At 45.7% G+C, this 16,812-nt stretch overlaps 1 protein-coding gene across 3 annotated transcripts in view; it reads right to left on the minus strand.

Annotated features, from left to right (window-relative positions):
- Nucleotides 1–16,812, minus strand: part of LOC138487934 (40-kDa huntingtin-associated protein-like) — a 567,453-nt gene that overhangs the window by 298,793 nt on the left and 251,848 nt on the right. For all 3 annotated transcript variants that reach the window (XM_069614571.1, XM_069614572.1, XM_069614570.1), the window contains one exon: nucleotides 13,005–13,073. In XM_069614571.1, the coding sequence (XP_069470672.1) occupies nucleotides 13,005–13,073 (69 nt within the window). The remainder of the gene's footprint in view (nucleotides 1–13,004; nucleotides 13,074–16,812) is intronic.

A 16,812-nucleotide genomic window follows, 5' to 3' on the forward strand; every position in this document is an offset into this window, starting at 1 on the left:
AAAAGGAGGAAAGTGTGAGAAACCTGAAGGTGTCTCACCCGCTGGTCCCCGGTGATCTGTCACCCAGGTGGCCAGGACATGGCCATCGCTTTGGGATCTAGTTCCTGGGGGTGGACCCATGCGGGAGGATCACCAGGATGAGGGGTCTTCGGGGAGTGGGAAACCGGAGGGTGAGACGCGGGATCCCCTTCCTTGCAACACCTTTTCCCCATCCTACCAGCCCACCAGGTAGAACATTTAGGAAGTCTACATCCCCCTCACCACCTTCCCGACACAAACACTTTCTCACTGACAGTTCACCGTGAGCAGCAACGGACTAACACCAGAGCCGTATACCTGACATGTCCCAACACCATGGTCAGGCAAGGTCAGGCAATTACAGATCATTACACACACCTGACTTCCATCTCACTTCCCCACACAGATAAAAGGTGGAGCATGAAAGCACACTCTGAGTAAGGCAAAACACACGAGGAAGCAGCAGTTCCAAGATGGCAGTTTCATACAAGTAGAAAGACGGCGAGACCGGAGAGGGTTGCAAGAATGGACGCACCCTTGACCTATAAAGACTGTTACTTTCATGAACCTTAGATAGTAAGAAACCGAATACCAGGAACTAAGGCTAATCAAACCTGCACTGTGTGTAGGAGGTACCCGGGGCTCTCCTGCATTGATAACCAAGGCTGGGAAGAAGTGATTGCCGCAGTGGTACTGTCCTTGGCTCCTACAACAAAGGGGCCTCAGAAAAGAAAGCACAGCCGGTGAGTCGGAGAGACTGATACCAAACAAGCTTGTGTTTTGAACCAAGGTTGCAAGCGGCGATATTGTATAAAGAGAACAGTGTGTGAAGCGTTTGAGATAAGCAACGCAAATACAATTGACAGCCAAAAGACATAGTTGAACTTTGTAACTGGACTTGGGGAAACCAGGAAAAGATACCATACACAGAGGGGTCCGGCACCACACGGGTGCTCATTCGAAAGTCTCTGTTAGGTATCCAACTGATGTTGAGTGGGAGAGAGATCAAAGTGGTCCTGCAACGGGTCATGCTAAACCCTGTACACATTCTAAAGTCTTCAATAGTATAAAGCAAATCCAAATTGGTCCGAGCCTGGCTGAGGGAGACTAACTGAACCTTGTTTGAAATAGAACTGAGCCCGCGAGAGGGGGATCCAACGTTGAACTTTTTCTTATTTATGAAAAGGATCTCAGCCGGGCGGAGGGGGCTCCAGGGTGAACACCCAAGTTGAATATTGAAGAGAACATTTATGTGTTTCTTGTACAGCAGGCCTTCTCGTCAAGAGACTTGCGAGAAGTAAAGAGACTTGGACACAGAAGGCCCTGAACTGGGAAAATGGAACTGTATCCTTGTGCCGCAGAAGCCAGGGTGTGTGCCTTGCCCGAGTGACCCGCATTGTCCCGTGCTGAAAACGTGTGGAAGGGAGGCCTATGCCCCGATCCCCCAGACATTATTTTGTGAACACTTTCTTTTTCACGAACATTACCACATATTATTTTGTAACTTAGTGGTAAGGATTGGCAATAGGTTTTTTAGTATAGGCCCTTTTAATTTGACAAGACTCCACTAGGACTGCATTATTATTATTTGATTGTCGTAGCTTGATCCCATCTATAGATGTAGTTTTAGATAGACGTTGATCATACCCTTGTAAAAGTTCAATAAACACCCTTGAACTGAGGTCACTTGTGTGTCTTACTATTGCCACCATGCGTTCCTTACACGGGTGAGGGGTTAAGGAAGGCAATTGGGGAGAGATGGGTTGGAAGAGTGCGTGACAAGGCTGTTCAGTATGTCCTGGGTTTTGGAGGTGAAGTGAGTGGCGAGTGCATTGCAAAGGTCCTGGGAAGGAATAGGAGCAGAGGAAACTACAGACAGATTGGCAAGTTCCCTGCAGATTTTGAAGAGCTCAGCATGTTTTTGGATGTGCCAGTTACACATGCCTGAATGTGGGCCCTTTTTTTGGCACAGATAGAGAATCTGTAAAGCCTTTGGAGCAGGCGACAGGCCAGTTTGTCAAAGGGTAAATCTGAGGTTTGCCAACTCCGTTCTGCAGCCCTGCACTTATGTTTCAGGTCTGCAAGTTGCGAAGTTGTACCAGGTGTTCTTACGCTTGGAGGCAGGTTTCAGGCGGATCCTCATGACTGGGGCAAGGTTGTCAAGGGTGCTGGTAATGGAGAGATAGAGATTACTGATAGAAGAGTCAGAGGTTGAGTCCGAGTTGTGTGTGCAAGGGGGAATGAAGGTGGAAGTGAAGGCAGCAGCTGAAACTCGTTTCATTGGAAAGGATGTTCGTGAACGAGGTTGCCAGGGCTTTAGGTGGAGTTGTCACAAGGCCATAGCAACCCAGGTTGGAGGAGAGAACAGCGTGGTCAGACCAAGATAGAGGGGTGACCATAGGAGATGAGAGAGGGAGGTCAGAATGGATGAAGGCGTCCAGCGTGTGTCCGACAGAGTGGGTTGGACCAGAGGGAAGAATGGAGAGGGATAGGGAGGTGCAGAGGTCAATGAAGAGGGTGGATGCTGTGCACGGAGAGTCTAATTGGATGTTGAAGTCACCCAGGAGGACCAGTTTGGAGGTGGTTAAGAGTAAGGAGGAACAGTAATCAGCCGAGTCGGGGAGAAACAGAGAGGAAGCGCTTGGAGGCCAGAAAATGATAGCAATGGTCAGGGTGGAGGCGGGAGGGATGACCAATTTGCATACTAGTCTCTCAAAGGACGAATAGAGCTGAGTGGGTAGGATGGAAGAAGGAATCCACTCAGGGAAGATTAAGGCAACCCCACCGCCAGCCTGTGAGGTCAAGCCTTGGAGGGGATCTTAAAACTGTCGGGTAAGAGAGAGTCAAATGAAGTGACTGAGCTGGCATTGAACCAAGTCTCAGTGAGCATGAGTATGTCAAGGTCAGTGTCTTCAAGAAGGCAGATGTCAGCAGAGTCCTTGCTGGTTGAGCATGCGTTGAGGGTCGCCAGGTGGAGACAATCACTTCCTTTGAAAGTTTTGTTGAGGTGGAGAACAGGGGCGTGGTACTTTAGCCAGAGGTGGCGGAGCAGAGGAGGAGGAAGTAGGGGGAGAGGCAGGAAAAGGAAGGAAGTTGATGGGAAACGGCACAATCCGGTTAAAGAGAAGGAGGTTGGCCTGAGGGCCTTGAACCAGGATGGTGTCTGTGAAGTAGACATTAATGCAGCAGTGAGATGCGAAGAAGCCCACCAAGAGGGCTTCCCACTTGGTGCCGCCATTAATGGGAGAGGAAGAGTAAGGGGAGAGAGTAGAGATGAGATGAGAAGTCCATAGGTCTGGAGATGGGAGAGAGAAAAGGATGTCAGTGAAGATTTTGCTGGAGGATGCACTCACATAAGTGTCTGCAATTGGGAGGCCAGGGTTTGCAGCACGGACGTCTATTTTATGCTTTTTCTGTACAAGATTTTGTGAGAGCGGAAGTATAGGTGATAGTGTAGCACTTCGAGTAGATTGGAGAGATGGAGAGTGCCATCTCAGAGCAAGATGAAAGAAGTGAGAGGCAGAGAGATAAATATGCAGGGGGGGTGCTGCAGTGCACAGTTCTGGCCTTATTTCACAGGCAGCCAAGTGGATGTTAAGAGTAACAGTCAAAAACAATGCAGGATGTGATCACACCTAAATTCTATTTTTTAAGACACAAGTATTGCAGTACAGAAGTGGAAGCAGTGGAAATGAGAGCTCAGGAAGTGAAGGCAATTTAAGAGTTTTTGAACATGAAGTACAAGGGGAGAGGTGCCTGTTGAGATAGATCAGTGAGAATGGCAGGGGGTCACAGGCGCAGAGTCAAGGATAGCGGAGGCAGACAAACAGAGAAAAATGTCAGCACTCACGTTATTGCAGGAGGAAGGAGGCCATAATCCAAGGACGAGAGGTGGAACTGCCCAGCATCATGGTGCATTCTTTGCCTGTAGAAGAGTAGGGGGAGGGGGCCAGCCGAGTCCAGGCAGGCCCGGACAGGGTTCTTAGGTGAGCTCCTTTGGTTGTGGGCCAGCTTCGCATACCGGTCTGCTGTTGGCTGAAAAGAGCAGACTAGCAGCAAATCAGGAGGTTTGCAGCTGCCTGCAGGAACACAAAGGGCTGCTAACTTCCATGGCGGCCATCTTTGTGCATCGTGGATGCAATTCGGGAAATATGCTTTTTAAAGGATATTGTGCCAAAAACACAGCAAATGCAGAAATAAAGTTAATCAAAACAAATCGCTTTGCAAAGGATGGTAGTGCGCTAATTAAGGCATGCAAAAAAGCCCACCCTACGAGCCTTGCAACACGAGTAGGGCAGCATGCTACAATTCACGATGTGCAAGCTCCAGCTCACCGTAGCTTCCAGGAGGTTAGGGAGGGATCTGGGGGGGGTTCTGGAGCCTGTTGGTGTGAGGCCTCCCTCTTTCCGACCAGCGAGTAGTGGGAGCAGCACAGACAGGGCCCTTGGATTCAGAGAGTTTGGACAAGGGTTGAGAATGCAGAGGTGTCTGAAGCAAGCAAGGAGAAGGAAAGTAGTTGGAAGAGGACAAGAACAGGAGAATGTAGTAAGAAAGCAGGAACTGGGAAAGGACAGATTTGGGGTAGACACAGAGCAGTACAAGGAAGAGGATGTTGGAAGAGACCAGGAGAGAAGGGAAGGAGGAGGTAATCAGGGGAAGGTTGGAAGATAGGGCCTAAAGACCTAATAGAAGCAAAATGAAAGATACAGTAAAAGACAGGCTAGGCAAAAGCCTGTCTGAATTCTAGTGGGACTATTAAGTCCACCAAAGAAAATAAAGACCTGGTAAGAAGAAACCAAGGAGTGTGACAGAGAGTTAGACCCTTCTATAAAAGCTGGGAGCCATGAGCCAGATTCTGGTGAGAGGCATTCAACTCAAACAAGGAAGATACAAGCAGATTTGGGCATGGTGACCATATGCCAGGAAGGCTTGAGACAAATTTGTGCAAGGAAGGCTGATCATGAAACTGAATGAAGGGGACTTCACCTGGAACAGAACCAGTAGAACTCAGTGAGAGTCGAACAGGAGAACTCACTGAAGGCAGAGGCAAGAGGGCATTTTGTGAACCAAGGCCATAAAGTCTTGCTTAGGAGAAGAACGAAGGGGCTCACAGGCAACCTGTGCCCAAACAACTCAATAAAAATATAAGCATAGAAGAAGCCTGTGGTGTGCTCTGGAAACATCCAAGCCTGCAAAGACTATGAACCTATCCACACCTGTAGCAGGTATTAAACCGGAAACACTGCCCTTGGCTTGTGGGCTTGAATATTGATTGCAGCCTGACAATCTACCCAGGACAGCAGGGAAGGAATCAATTGTTGTCTGAAAGCCAAGTGACCAAAGCCCTGGAGAGGCAGCATACACCAACAATCTATAGAAAGAGGCTTTAGGATTCATGGACCCTCGGAAAATGTCAGTGACTTCATAATTCATTCAGGAGAGCCGCATCTGGCCCTAAACAAGGATAAAGTAGACATTGGACTTAGCAGGACTACAGTTCAATTGTAGACTAGGCATTTGTTTCTGAGAACATTTCTCTCAGCTGTTTCCTTTTCCTTTAAACTTCGCACACTTTTGTGGAAGTGCATCCGTGTTTGGTTCTAGCTGAACTCCAACCCATCTGTTTTGGACTAAATAATAGGAGTCTCACATCCTCTGTTGCTCCCTCGCATTGTGACCAAACTTAAAACTAGGTTGACCCAAATCAGCACTTCTAGCGTTCCCTGAAAGAAAGTTCCCCTTCAAGATGTGGTTTGAAAGTGCCCTGACTTGAAAAAACAAGGTGGAGGAGCGGATCTGTCATTTGGCGAGCTGATTCCTGAGAGCCCGCACGGCCGCAGCACCTGGCCTCCGACAAAGCGCTCAAGATAGCGGGCGGCCTGCTGGTCCCTTGGTGGCAGTAAGGTGTGTGCCCGGTGGCCACGTGGAAAAGCGCAGCGGTATCCCGGTGTGGCCCCCGCCGCTTTTAGCTGGAGCTGCGTGGGGGCCCGGAAGCAAAGGAACGGCCCTGTGGTGACCGCCCGGAGTGGGGTAAGGAGTGGGGGCGGGCGTCTCAGGGCCAACAACAACGGTGCTGCATGGATCTCCCCCTTCCTCCCTGCTTAGTTACAACCCGGAGATTGCCCCTTGCAGACTGGGAGTCAGTGGACTTGTAGCTGACTCCCTGAATGATCGCCGAAGTGGGAGATGGAGCATGCCGGCGAGCGTCTATGCAGTCCCCGGCACCAGAGTAGGTGTTAAATCCGCAATCGCTTCCTGCAGCCAAGTAATATGAGCAGCGGTGGAGAGGTCACTGTCTGCTGCCGCTTATCGGTGCCTGCAGCCGTTAGACCCTGAGCGGTCATTTTGTTTATTCTGGCCATCTTCGAGAAGGTTCTTGGGGACAGAGCGGGCGCCAGATCAACAGTCATTGGTCCCTGGGAATCGTCGCTTTTGCTGTGGGTGCTGGAGTTGGAGGCAGTGCACGCCTGCGAGCGCTACATGCAGTCCCGTGCATTGGGTCGAATACCGCGTTTGCGCCCGCTTGCTACGGCTGAAGGAGGCTATCAGTGACACAATAAATACAACTGAATGGCGAGGTGAAGTCTCTACTCGGCTCGCAGGAGTCCTGGCTTCTCCACATCCTCTAAAAGGTGCACAAGGAGGGCCAATGAATGAAGGAACACCTGGTGCAGAATAGGAAGTATGCTGGAATCAATTGATGCTAAGGATACACAGGGGGGCAGGCTCTCTCTAGTCCACTGCACCGATAAACTTCTCAAGGAGTCTCTTCGAGATACTGACCAGCGCTGTTGAACTGAATTGCTGTTGCATGCCAGCGGGCACACTTTAACAGACTCTCCCAACAATGCCTACATTGGCGCAAAAGAGCAAGAAGAATGAAATTGCTGCTTTTTTGACACCCCAAACGCCCTTAGACCAGAAGATGCAAACTACAAAAGCTGACGTCCACATACCCCAGGAGGCTGCCCTGCTCCCAGAGTCTACCCTCTCCAAACAGTGCTTCGAAGAAATGCTGAGAGCTCTCAAGAGATAAAGACCTACAAGGATTCCCTAGCACGTGCAATTGCTGACTTGAATTCCCAACTGGTGGGTATGGAAGCTAGAGTCAATGATCTGGAGAGCACGGCTTGTGAGCAAGTGCACAATCATGAGGAACTTGCCAAGAAGGTCAAGGGTGTGGAGGAAAAGCTCGAAGAAATGTGGGCAAAACAGGCCAACCTGGAAAACTGGTCAAGAAGAAATAACATCCGCTTGTGTGGGGTCCTGCGGCAAATCCTAGACCAAGACCTACCAGATAATGTGAAAGCCCTCTTTAAATCCCTTCTGAACCTCGGCGACTCAGACAAACTCATCCTGGACAGGACCCATCGGGTTTATTCCTCAGTTCAGCAGAGACGGAATCTCCTGCCTAATGTTCTCTCTCAAGTACATTTCTTTCCCGCAAAAAGAGGAAATCATGGAGGCAGCCAGACTGGCAGAGCTAGTGAAGTTTCGAAGAGCATCTTTAACCGTGTTTCAGGATCCACAGCCATTCACCTTAGCAAACAGCAGGCGCTTGCAAAAAGTTACAGCATGGCTTCAAGCTAAAAAAGGTCCACTACTGAGGGGGGTTCCTGTGTAAACTGATCTATGAGCTTCACAACCGCCCCAATGCTATTAGTTCTGAATAAGAAGCTAGAGATCCGATGCTGGAATCCAATAATGATGCCGCTGCGGGGGCTGAAGAGCTGAGAAACTCACGCCAAAGCCCCACACCAAAAGATGGAAGGAAGCCTAGGGTCTGGCCCTCTGTGAAGAGAACCCTACGCATTGAATCGGAAAAAGCAGATCCTACATGACGCTGGTCGGACTAGCAGTGGCTCCGTAATTCTTGAAGGGCAAAGGCAGATGAAACTGTTGCTCTAGACACGACTTACATAACTTTGAACTAAGTCTTACCAAGGGACTCTTATTACTGGCGGTCTTCAAGTACTTCCGCAATAATAACTCCAAATAACTACCACCAGATGGCCACTACCGAGAAGAACCGCCAACTGTAACAAGATATTTTTGCTTCTACAACTACATCTCTGAACACCTGCAATAAAACGGTGGGAACAGAAATTGATATTGATCGGGCGCTCAGGTCGGATTGTGCCCGTTACTGTTGTCCTCAAGTTGATAATTGTCTTAGGGAAAGCTTTGGCAAGCTCTCCTATGAGTTTTTCTACTTACTTTAGTTTATACCACAGTTTATTGAACCTTATTTTGGCCCCTATCATGATCACTGGATTTTTCTCCAATGTTTTTCTCGCCACAATGCCAGAACTAAAAACTCTTGGGAACTCACGAACAATGCATGAACGGGCCTTTGTGGTGATTGTGGAAGTCTCGCGAGATTGGCTCTTTGCTGGGAGGGTTTTTTAATATCCATCTGCGCAGACACCTGAGCGATATCAGAATGGCAGCCACTGATATTAACTGTTTTACTTTGAACGTACAAGGCTTAAATTACCCCCTAAAACGAACAGTGCTATTTCATAGAATGGCCACCCTTAATTTGTCGCTCCTCTTCATCCAAGAGACTCATCTCTTAACCTCGGATGAATTTTGTCTCAATAACAGATTGTATCCTACGAAATTCTGTGCTTCCTCAGGGCTGAACAAGCAGGGGGGGGTTGCCATTCTGGTGCCCAAGGGTACCCCTTTGAAGGTGCAGAAGCAGCTGCGTGACGAGAACGGTAGATATATTCTCTTGGTTGCAATGTTCTTTGGGCGGAAGGTGACCATGGTTTCGCTATATGCGCCTAACTCTCACCAAGACCTGTTCTTTGCCTCACTATCCAAGACACTGAGTGAGCATGCGGAAGGAGATTGCATTCTGGGGGGAGATTTCAACGCAGTGGTCAATTCCTTGATGGACAAACCCCAACCCTGACCGCAAATGATTAAAGAAATGTCCTTGCACTCACCACACTCTTGCGTGAACACTTGTTCATAGAACGTGGCGGTTCCTTCACCAGAACAAACGGGATTACACTTTCTTCTCTGCAGTGCACAGGGGTTTTTCTAGACTAGGTATGTTTCTTGTCTCTGACACCCTCATAGCCCAGACTATTGCTGTGGGGATCCTTCCAAAGGCCTTGTCAGATCATGGCCCAGTAATGCTTAGATTAGCCCCTCCCAACGCCAACAGGTCACTTACAGTAACCTGGCACCTGAATGAGCTCTTCTTGGAAGATCCCCTATTTAGGTCCCATATCTCGGAAGCCATAAACCACTATTTTGCCGGAAATGACACTGGGGAGGTGAGCTACGACAATGTGGGATGCCAGAAAGGCAGTAATTTGGGGCCACATCACAGACTAAACAATAGCAAGGGGGAGACTCAGGAAACACTTACAGACCGAGGAAAAGGGATCCCAGCACTCACTCCAACTCGTGATGAGGCCCTTTGTGTCAGATAGAGAGCAAATGTTCTTTCAACCGCTAGTCCTGAAACACTTTATGAAAGCTTGATGCTGGCATTTGTAAACCTTTCCTTTTTTTTGTTTGTTTTTTGTTTTTGTTTCCCCCCTTCTCTCTCCCTCTTGTGCTCCATCCTTGTTGAATCCCCTACTCGTTCATGACTTGTACTCATTGATTATATTGTTAAGTCTGATGAATTTGTGACAACTACATGTTAAAGAAAGGAAAATGAATTTCAATATAATGTAACTTCTCATGAATTGTTCCGTCACTTAATTGATATGTATATTACCTAAATTCAATAAAATATTGTTTAAAAAATAAAAAAAAAGATGGGCACACGGATATCCCTTAGGGTGGAAGCTTATTAGGGAACCAGTTGAACACACTAGGCAGGGTGCACCATGAGCCACTGGGTTTGGCAGCCAAAGTGATCCAGTCATAGGGCAGGCCAGGGAAAGCATGCTTATTCAGCCTCTCAGCTGACTGTGCAGCAGAGAGGCCTGATAAGCACCTTCTCTAGACACACAATCCTCCCATCACTGTACAGACCAGGACTGCGTGAAGTGGATCTTCTCAATATTGAGTTGGTGCCTGTGTCTTTGAATTTATGTTAGGTCACCATCTGAGGGGGCCCCTTCCCTTAGGGAAGTATGGACAGGAAGGAAACCCCAGGAGTCTGACACATAATGAGGTATACTATCTGCTGGACCATTCTAAAAAAATAAAATAAAAAATAAAAAGATGGCCCTGCACATGCCCAAGGCAAAGAATAACCTTAATATTGGCCAGGCACCGATCGATTAATGGCTAGATTTAAAAAGAACACAATGTGTGTGCCAGCAGCCAAATTACATATCTTGTTTTAGAGTGAAGAGGCCTGAACTCTCCAACATCTTACTAGTCGGCAAACGTTTTCTGAATGTTAAAATCCAAAGATAAAAAATGGTGCTCAGATGTCCAATACGCACAAGCCAATAAAGTATCTACATTACAAAATACAATATCCAAAAAAAAGCATCTTTAAATGTTCCACCCACACCTAAATTATCTGTGAATACCGCTAAAAACCATCCCATCCGATTTAACTTCTCTAAAGTATCTATTATCGAGGTGGAAAGAATTATTTTGTCTCTCAAACCAACCAATTGCAAGGGTGATCTCTGCCCGGCACAACTCATCAAGGATGCAGCTCGACTCCTGTCACCTTTCATATCCAAGCTCATCAACTCATCCTTTGCCACCGGCACCATCCCTACTAACCTCAAAGAACCATGGGTACGGTACTCCCACTTAAAAATGGCATGCCAGCTTTACTTGAAAAACTAAATTCCACAAAGAAATGCTACAAAGTTTAGGACTTTAGTTCTACAAAGGCCTGTGTAACTCTTTATATCAGCCAAAGATCCTTTAGTTTCCTCACTATTCAGTTTGTTGAACCTAAATGTAGTAAAACATCATCTACTGTTAAATATAGGTAAAAACAGCACATAATCTTGCAGCTCGTTTGTTTTCCAACATCTGACACACTCTTTAAAAGTTCACATGGATTTAGAGTATGTCACATCCGGTCCAACCTCATAAGTGGAGTGTGTACAGATTAGCATATTTAGTATTCGGCAGAATGCTGAATAGTGCCTGCAAATATTCCTCTGAATAGTTGTTTGATTTAATAAATCGCGTCCCAACCTTGAAAAACAACTTTAAAAAAACATTAAAACACTATTTTAAATGTGTTCCATGTTTAATGTATTTCTCTTCATTTTAATCAACATCCTAATTTAATGCATACTAGTCAGAAATGTGCAATTGCCATTGTTAATAACACACATTGCAATCTCCTGTGAGTTGCAAAGTATCTTAGGTGAAAAGTAAGTTTCAAACCATCCTTGAAGCTCCATTTAAACGTATAAATGGTTTTTGCCCGCTAATGCAAATCACAAGTCGAGGGTTCATGTGAGTTGAGCAGACTCCATTGCTTGGCGATTTCCGACCACCCCCACCCCCATCTAATAAGGTTTCCCCCTGTCTAATATGCTTAGAAAATATGTAATCCCACATAGCATAATTCACATGTGACAAATGCCTACAAGCTCTAGTGAAGTCCTTACCTTTTGGGCAGGGGGTTAATTTGGCCAAATCTCAATCCACATCCACTTACCCCACACCTTTTTCTCACCACACCAGAGGATGCAAGGCTCAGTGGCTTTTTCCATTTCTCTCACTCTTCAGCCTTCAACCCCATAACATCAGCAAATATAGTGCTATCTAGCTCGGTCTATATAGGAAAGGGCTCCCATCTCTCACACTTACTGTTGATACAGACTGGCCCTGTAATGTTATTTGAGAGATTCCCAGTGTGAAAGGTTTCTGAAGAGGCCAATATAGGTTTGGAAAAGTTGGCCACATCTTGCACTGCCAGACATGTAACTGACTTGCCTCAGCCCCATTTACCTAGAAGAGACAGACGCCTGTTGGGAATTCTTCCAATTTCCAAACATCATCCACCTCTACTAATTTCATAAACATAGCATAGCTTTCTAGGTCCCATACAAACTAAGTTCTAACATGTACCACTTTATACTTTTTCTAGCAGACTGTCTCAGAGGAACTAGAGAGACTGCCCAACATGAAGTTCCTGAGGGGCTTCTCAGTTGGCGCCATGCCACTCTGCCTGACATGAAACTGGCTCACTCCCCAGTCTTGTTGATCTCCACTATCTGTTATGAATGCTTCAAGTTTCTCAATAGACATTTCCCTTAAGGACAAACTATGCTCACCTCAGTCATCCTCACCACTTCTCTCCAATACATTAATATATGAACCATATTCTAATACATCATCAGGAATGCAGACAATTTTTATTTCCATGCTCTTTTGCAAGTTTCGCTACATATGTGTCTCTGACTTGTTACGTAGCATTCAAATGAGAATAAAAAACATTCGACAGGAGCTAAATAGCAAGACGCTATTCGCCTGGCACAGAATGGCTTTTGTTTTCACCTGGAATTTGGCCATATACTTATTCAAAGTTAAAGTTCAGTAGACACATATTCATCAGCTCTTAACAGTTCCTTGCTTCGCTCATGAATAGTTTAGTCCCGATCTTACTAGCAGGCATTTCTTCATCCCTTCACCTACCCTTCCAGCCAACATTTTAAAGTGCTTCTGAATATGAAAAGGGAGATTCGGGCATGTGTTGGAAAGGTTCTCCTGCTACTAATGTGTCTTCTAACCATATAAAAGCTTATATTCAAGGAGCAGAGTCCTAGGAGTTGTATGATCCTTCAGTTAGCAACCTTTTTTCTAACACACTTTGAAAATGTCACTCATAGATTGCCCTACAGTATTCCACCACATAGTCCATGATTATTAATCTTCTCCATAAAATGCATAATTATGAGACTTGCAGACATTTTGTGCGTGGATGAGGGAATGTGTACACATCGGCTCAGTCCATGCATAGGGCAATCGCTGCTCATGTTTTAAGAACAGTTAATATGAACATCAGTAATCGATAATTAATATTCACAAACCTGCAGAGCATTTCCAAGTTCCAGACACAGGCTTGCAGCCATTACCGGCTGGTTCAGTTCAATATAAACCTATCAGAAAAGAAAGGCATACGGTAAGCAAGAGTTTCAATGAAAATGCTAAACACCTCTACAGAACCAACACTACAGGATCGAAATCCACACCCTGACATGAAACGCAGAAATAAAGAGAAAACCCCAAAACGACTGATGTGCACAGTGATGGATAAGGAAACACAAAAAAGAGGTGTGTGAAAGTAGTCCATTTTATGTACTCAAGGTATCAGAATACAGACGCGTTTCAAGGTTTGGATGTGTCACAAAGGTACCTTAGAGTGAGGTAATTACAGTAAGCGCATCACCTAGTGTTGCATTCTGCATGCAAGACAAACCCCATTACCCAATTATAGAGAGGCTAGCTCCTAATATGGTGCAATTTCAGACACAGAAGAAATGAACGCAATGCTCTGCAATCGGGATATCTCCATTGTGGTATATCTGCATTAAGGACAGCTATCAATATGTGTTCCTGTAGTCAGAAAAGTGTGCAGTGTTATGCTACAGCAGAAGCACTTGTAGTCTACTCTGTGGGATGAGACTGCAGTCGAAACATCCAAAGAGGGAGGGCCAGCTGCCATGGAAGCTCTTGTATTTCATTGTATTGAATGAACAACTGGAATGGCATTTGTAATAGAAATTACATACATTGGATACTTTACAGATGTTGTATGCATTCCTTTGATAGGGTGCCTTTGCAATATAGGATGGTTGTCTGGACTGGAGTGCACAGGTAAATGATGAGGTAGTATAGTGAGACAGAACAGTGACAGTGGCTAGTTAACACAAATAGATCTATTAACGGCCTAAGGCCTTGAAAAGTCCCATTGAAGTGCTGGCTTTGATGGCCGGAAGCAAGCATTCCAGTTGACAGGACAAGCATGAAGACGTAGTGGAGGCAGAAGGACGTACAAGGTTAGAGTAGGACGTAAAGTTGAAGAGGGAAAAGAATTGATGAAATCTACAGTGAGAGAAAAGAGGAATGATGTCAGCAAGGTAGTGGGGGGTAAGAGACCATGAGTAGATTTAAGAAGGAAGAATTGGAACGTAAAGAGCTTGATGTTGCAGGGAGAGCCATGCAATGTTATGTCGCTATGTAGAGGTGAGGCGATGTAGAAGGCTGCAGGGGTTGCACATGGTGAAGTTAGAAACCTTATTAGGAGAAAGACTGGAGGTGAGGACAAAGGAGTAGGCTTGAGCAGCAATCAATTGTACTGACCATGAGGGTAGCGACCGAGGCGATTGGTGGAGGATGTTGGGCTGGATTTTCCTTTAATTGGGAAGATTAATCCTGGCAGGAGTGTCAGTGGCCACAATAAATTGCTGGAGTTATAGGCCAGGGTCAAAGAGAACCAGCCACTGTAATAAGCCCAGCCACAACTCTCTTGAGGAGAGAAAGGAAGAAGGTTTAGTGATTGGTGTCAGCGAGATTCATGTTTAGAGGTTTTTGCATGCGAGCGGGAGAGAACTACACAGACCTGGATAAATGTAGCCTTGAGGTATGCAGCAGGGGCCCTATGACAAAAAACGAACGCTGTAGAGAGAAATAAGACACACACACACAAGAGGAGAAATGTATAAATTACGTGGCCGCCATGGCAGGGTCACCAGTTTCCAAAATGGTGGCCCAACTTCTTGTAAGGTTGACATGCAGAGTAACTACCAAATCGCTGCACTGCACCCAGGTTGGGGCAGAGAATGCTACCAATCCCTAAGCCTGACTTATGGGTCTACAGAGTTGTCACCATTTAGCCAATTAAGAAGCCACTTACATGAGAATGCAGAGTATAAAAGGGAGCTGCCCCTGGCTAGCTATGTGGGAGCTTGGAAACACAGTAGCAGAAAGAGTTGAAGTAGGAGAGAGCACAAAGGTGACAAGAGGAGGGAGAGACACATGTTGGGAATGGGCAATGTCAAAAGGAGAATGGCAGCAGGAAGGAAGGAAGGAGGCGAGCTAAGAGAGGTATGACTTACATCAGGGCAAGATCAAGAGGAGGAAGGAATAAGGAGATAAAAAGCAGGTGATGGAAGGAGACAGAGAGCCAACCACCAATGCTGGAAGGAGGAGAGAAGTGGCAGAAGGTGGTGGGACAGTAAAAGTCAGGAAGGTACATACTGGGAAAGCCCAAAACTGGCAAAGCTAAGAAAGGTTATCATTTTACACAGAAACGCTGGGGATACAAGGTGAACATGCCACGCTCTTCAACCTTAAAACAAGGTAGAGAAATGTCAGAGGGAGAGCAAACACACAACGCATTAAAAAGAAGCAAAACTTCAGCAACACATCAAAAGGAGTAACACATCAAGTTGTTCCAGGAGACAAACAGAAATAGTCATCTATATCAACTAGATTTAATTCCATAGGCCCTAAGGAAGCTCACTATTAGGCCCATGATGAATGAGGCCCTAGGAGTGAAACAAGTTTAGGCTGTTGTAGTATTGTAACAACATTATTAACCAATTGACAATGTAATATTCATATGCCTTAACAATTTGTCTTCGTTTAAACTTAGGTGAAATTACTTCATTTTTAATGATCTAAGGTTTATGTTGTTTCGACTGTATGGAAATTGAGAATTAATTGAAAATGTATTCTTCAATTGAAACCAAATATATTTTTGTGCAAAGAATTTCGTTTAAGTGGCTTCTTTTACAAAAAAAATCAAGAAGCAAGGGATATGTTTTTTCTCAGGTGAAATAAATCAAATAATTTAGCAATTGACAAAAAATGAATTAAAAAAAAAAATCAGTGCCCGTGGGCAATTCATGATATTTTTTATTTAGATATAGAGAGCACATACAGGTGTAGTGTTTTTTTTAATTTGCTCAATGCAGCAAAGAGTTGAAATTTATAGACAACCAGATCAATATGGGTTATGCAAAATAATTTGCAAGTGGTCAAAAGCTGTTGGATATATAAGACGAATGCTGTGGGGCAAGAATTGGTTTGAACGCTGGAGATCAGGGCAAACGGTTAGTGCCTTGTGGACCTGTTGTCAGTGACTAGCAGGGCCACAACCACAAGACCCAAGAAAAATTGTCAAATCACACTACCATAAATAGACTAGCAGGGAGCCCTAATTCAGATCTGTGGGACCAGATCCAGTGATGGGAACTTGTAAGGCACCTGCAGATGCTTTCAGGGATAGGAGTAGTGTAGGAGAGAATGGAGGAAAAGATTGACGTATCATCAGCAAAGAGATGGCAGTGCAAAGAGGTTTGGGAAGGAAACTGATCTTTCAAGGATAGCTACCGGGAGAGTTCTAAGTGATGGAGAAGGAGAATGTCAGATTGATAGGTGGTGTAAGGGTGCAGACGTAACATTCTGACACAGAGGGTTCATGGTGGTTGGCATAAACCTTTATTCAAGTGAAAATGAAAAGAAAAGCTATCTTGCCCTAAATCTAAGATGGGTTTCCCTACCTCATCCAAAATACTAATGTCCGAGTGAGGATGTTCAAAGTAAAAGTACACAGTTCGGTGTCAGAATCCTAACCCTGCCCCCCACATTCGGTTCCATGTAATAAAGTTGCTGCAAAAATGGGCGTTTTAAAAATAATCGTGTCAAAAAGGCTGTGGTGTGGCCCCCGCAATCCATGTAATGAATGCGGGGGACACCGCTGCAACCTCTGGACCCATTATACCACACAAAGGGAGCAGGGGAAACCGCCGCAAACCCTGCTCCCCTTGTGTGGTATAATGGAAACACTCACTGGGTCACACCACAGCCTTTTTCCTGCGATTTGTTTGTAAA

Source organism: Ambystoma mexicanum, chromosome 9 (genome assembly GCF_040938575.1).
Source record: "Ambystoma mexicanum isolate Mex_15411 chromosome 9, UKY_AmexF1_1, whole genome shotgun sequence".
Classification (NCBI taxonomy): domain Eukaryota; kingdom Metazoa; phylum Chordata; class Amphibia; order Caudata; family Ambystomatidae; genus Ambystoma; species Ambystoma mexicanum.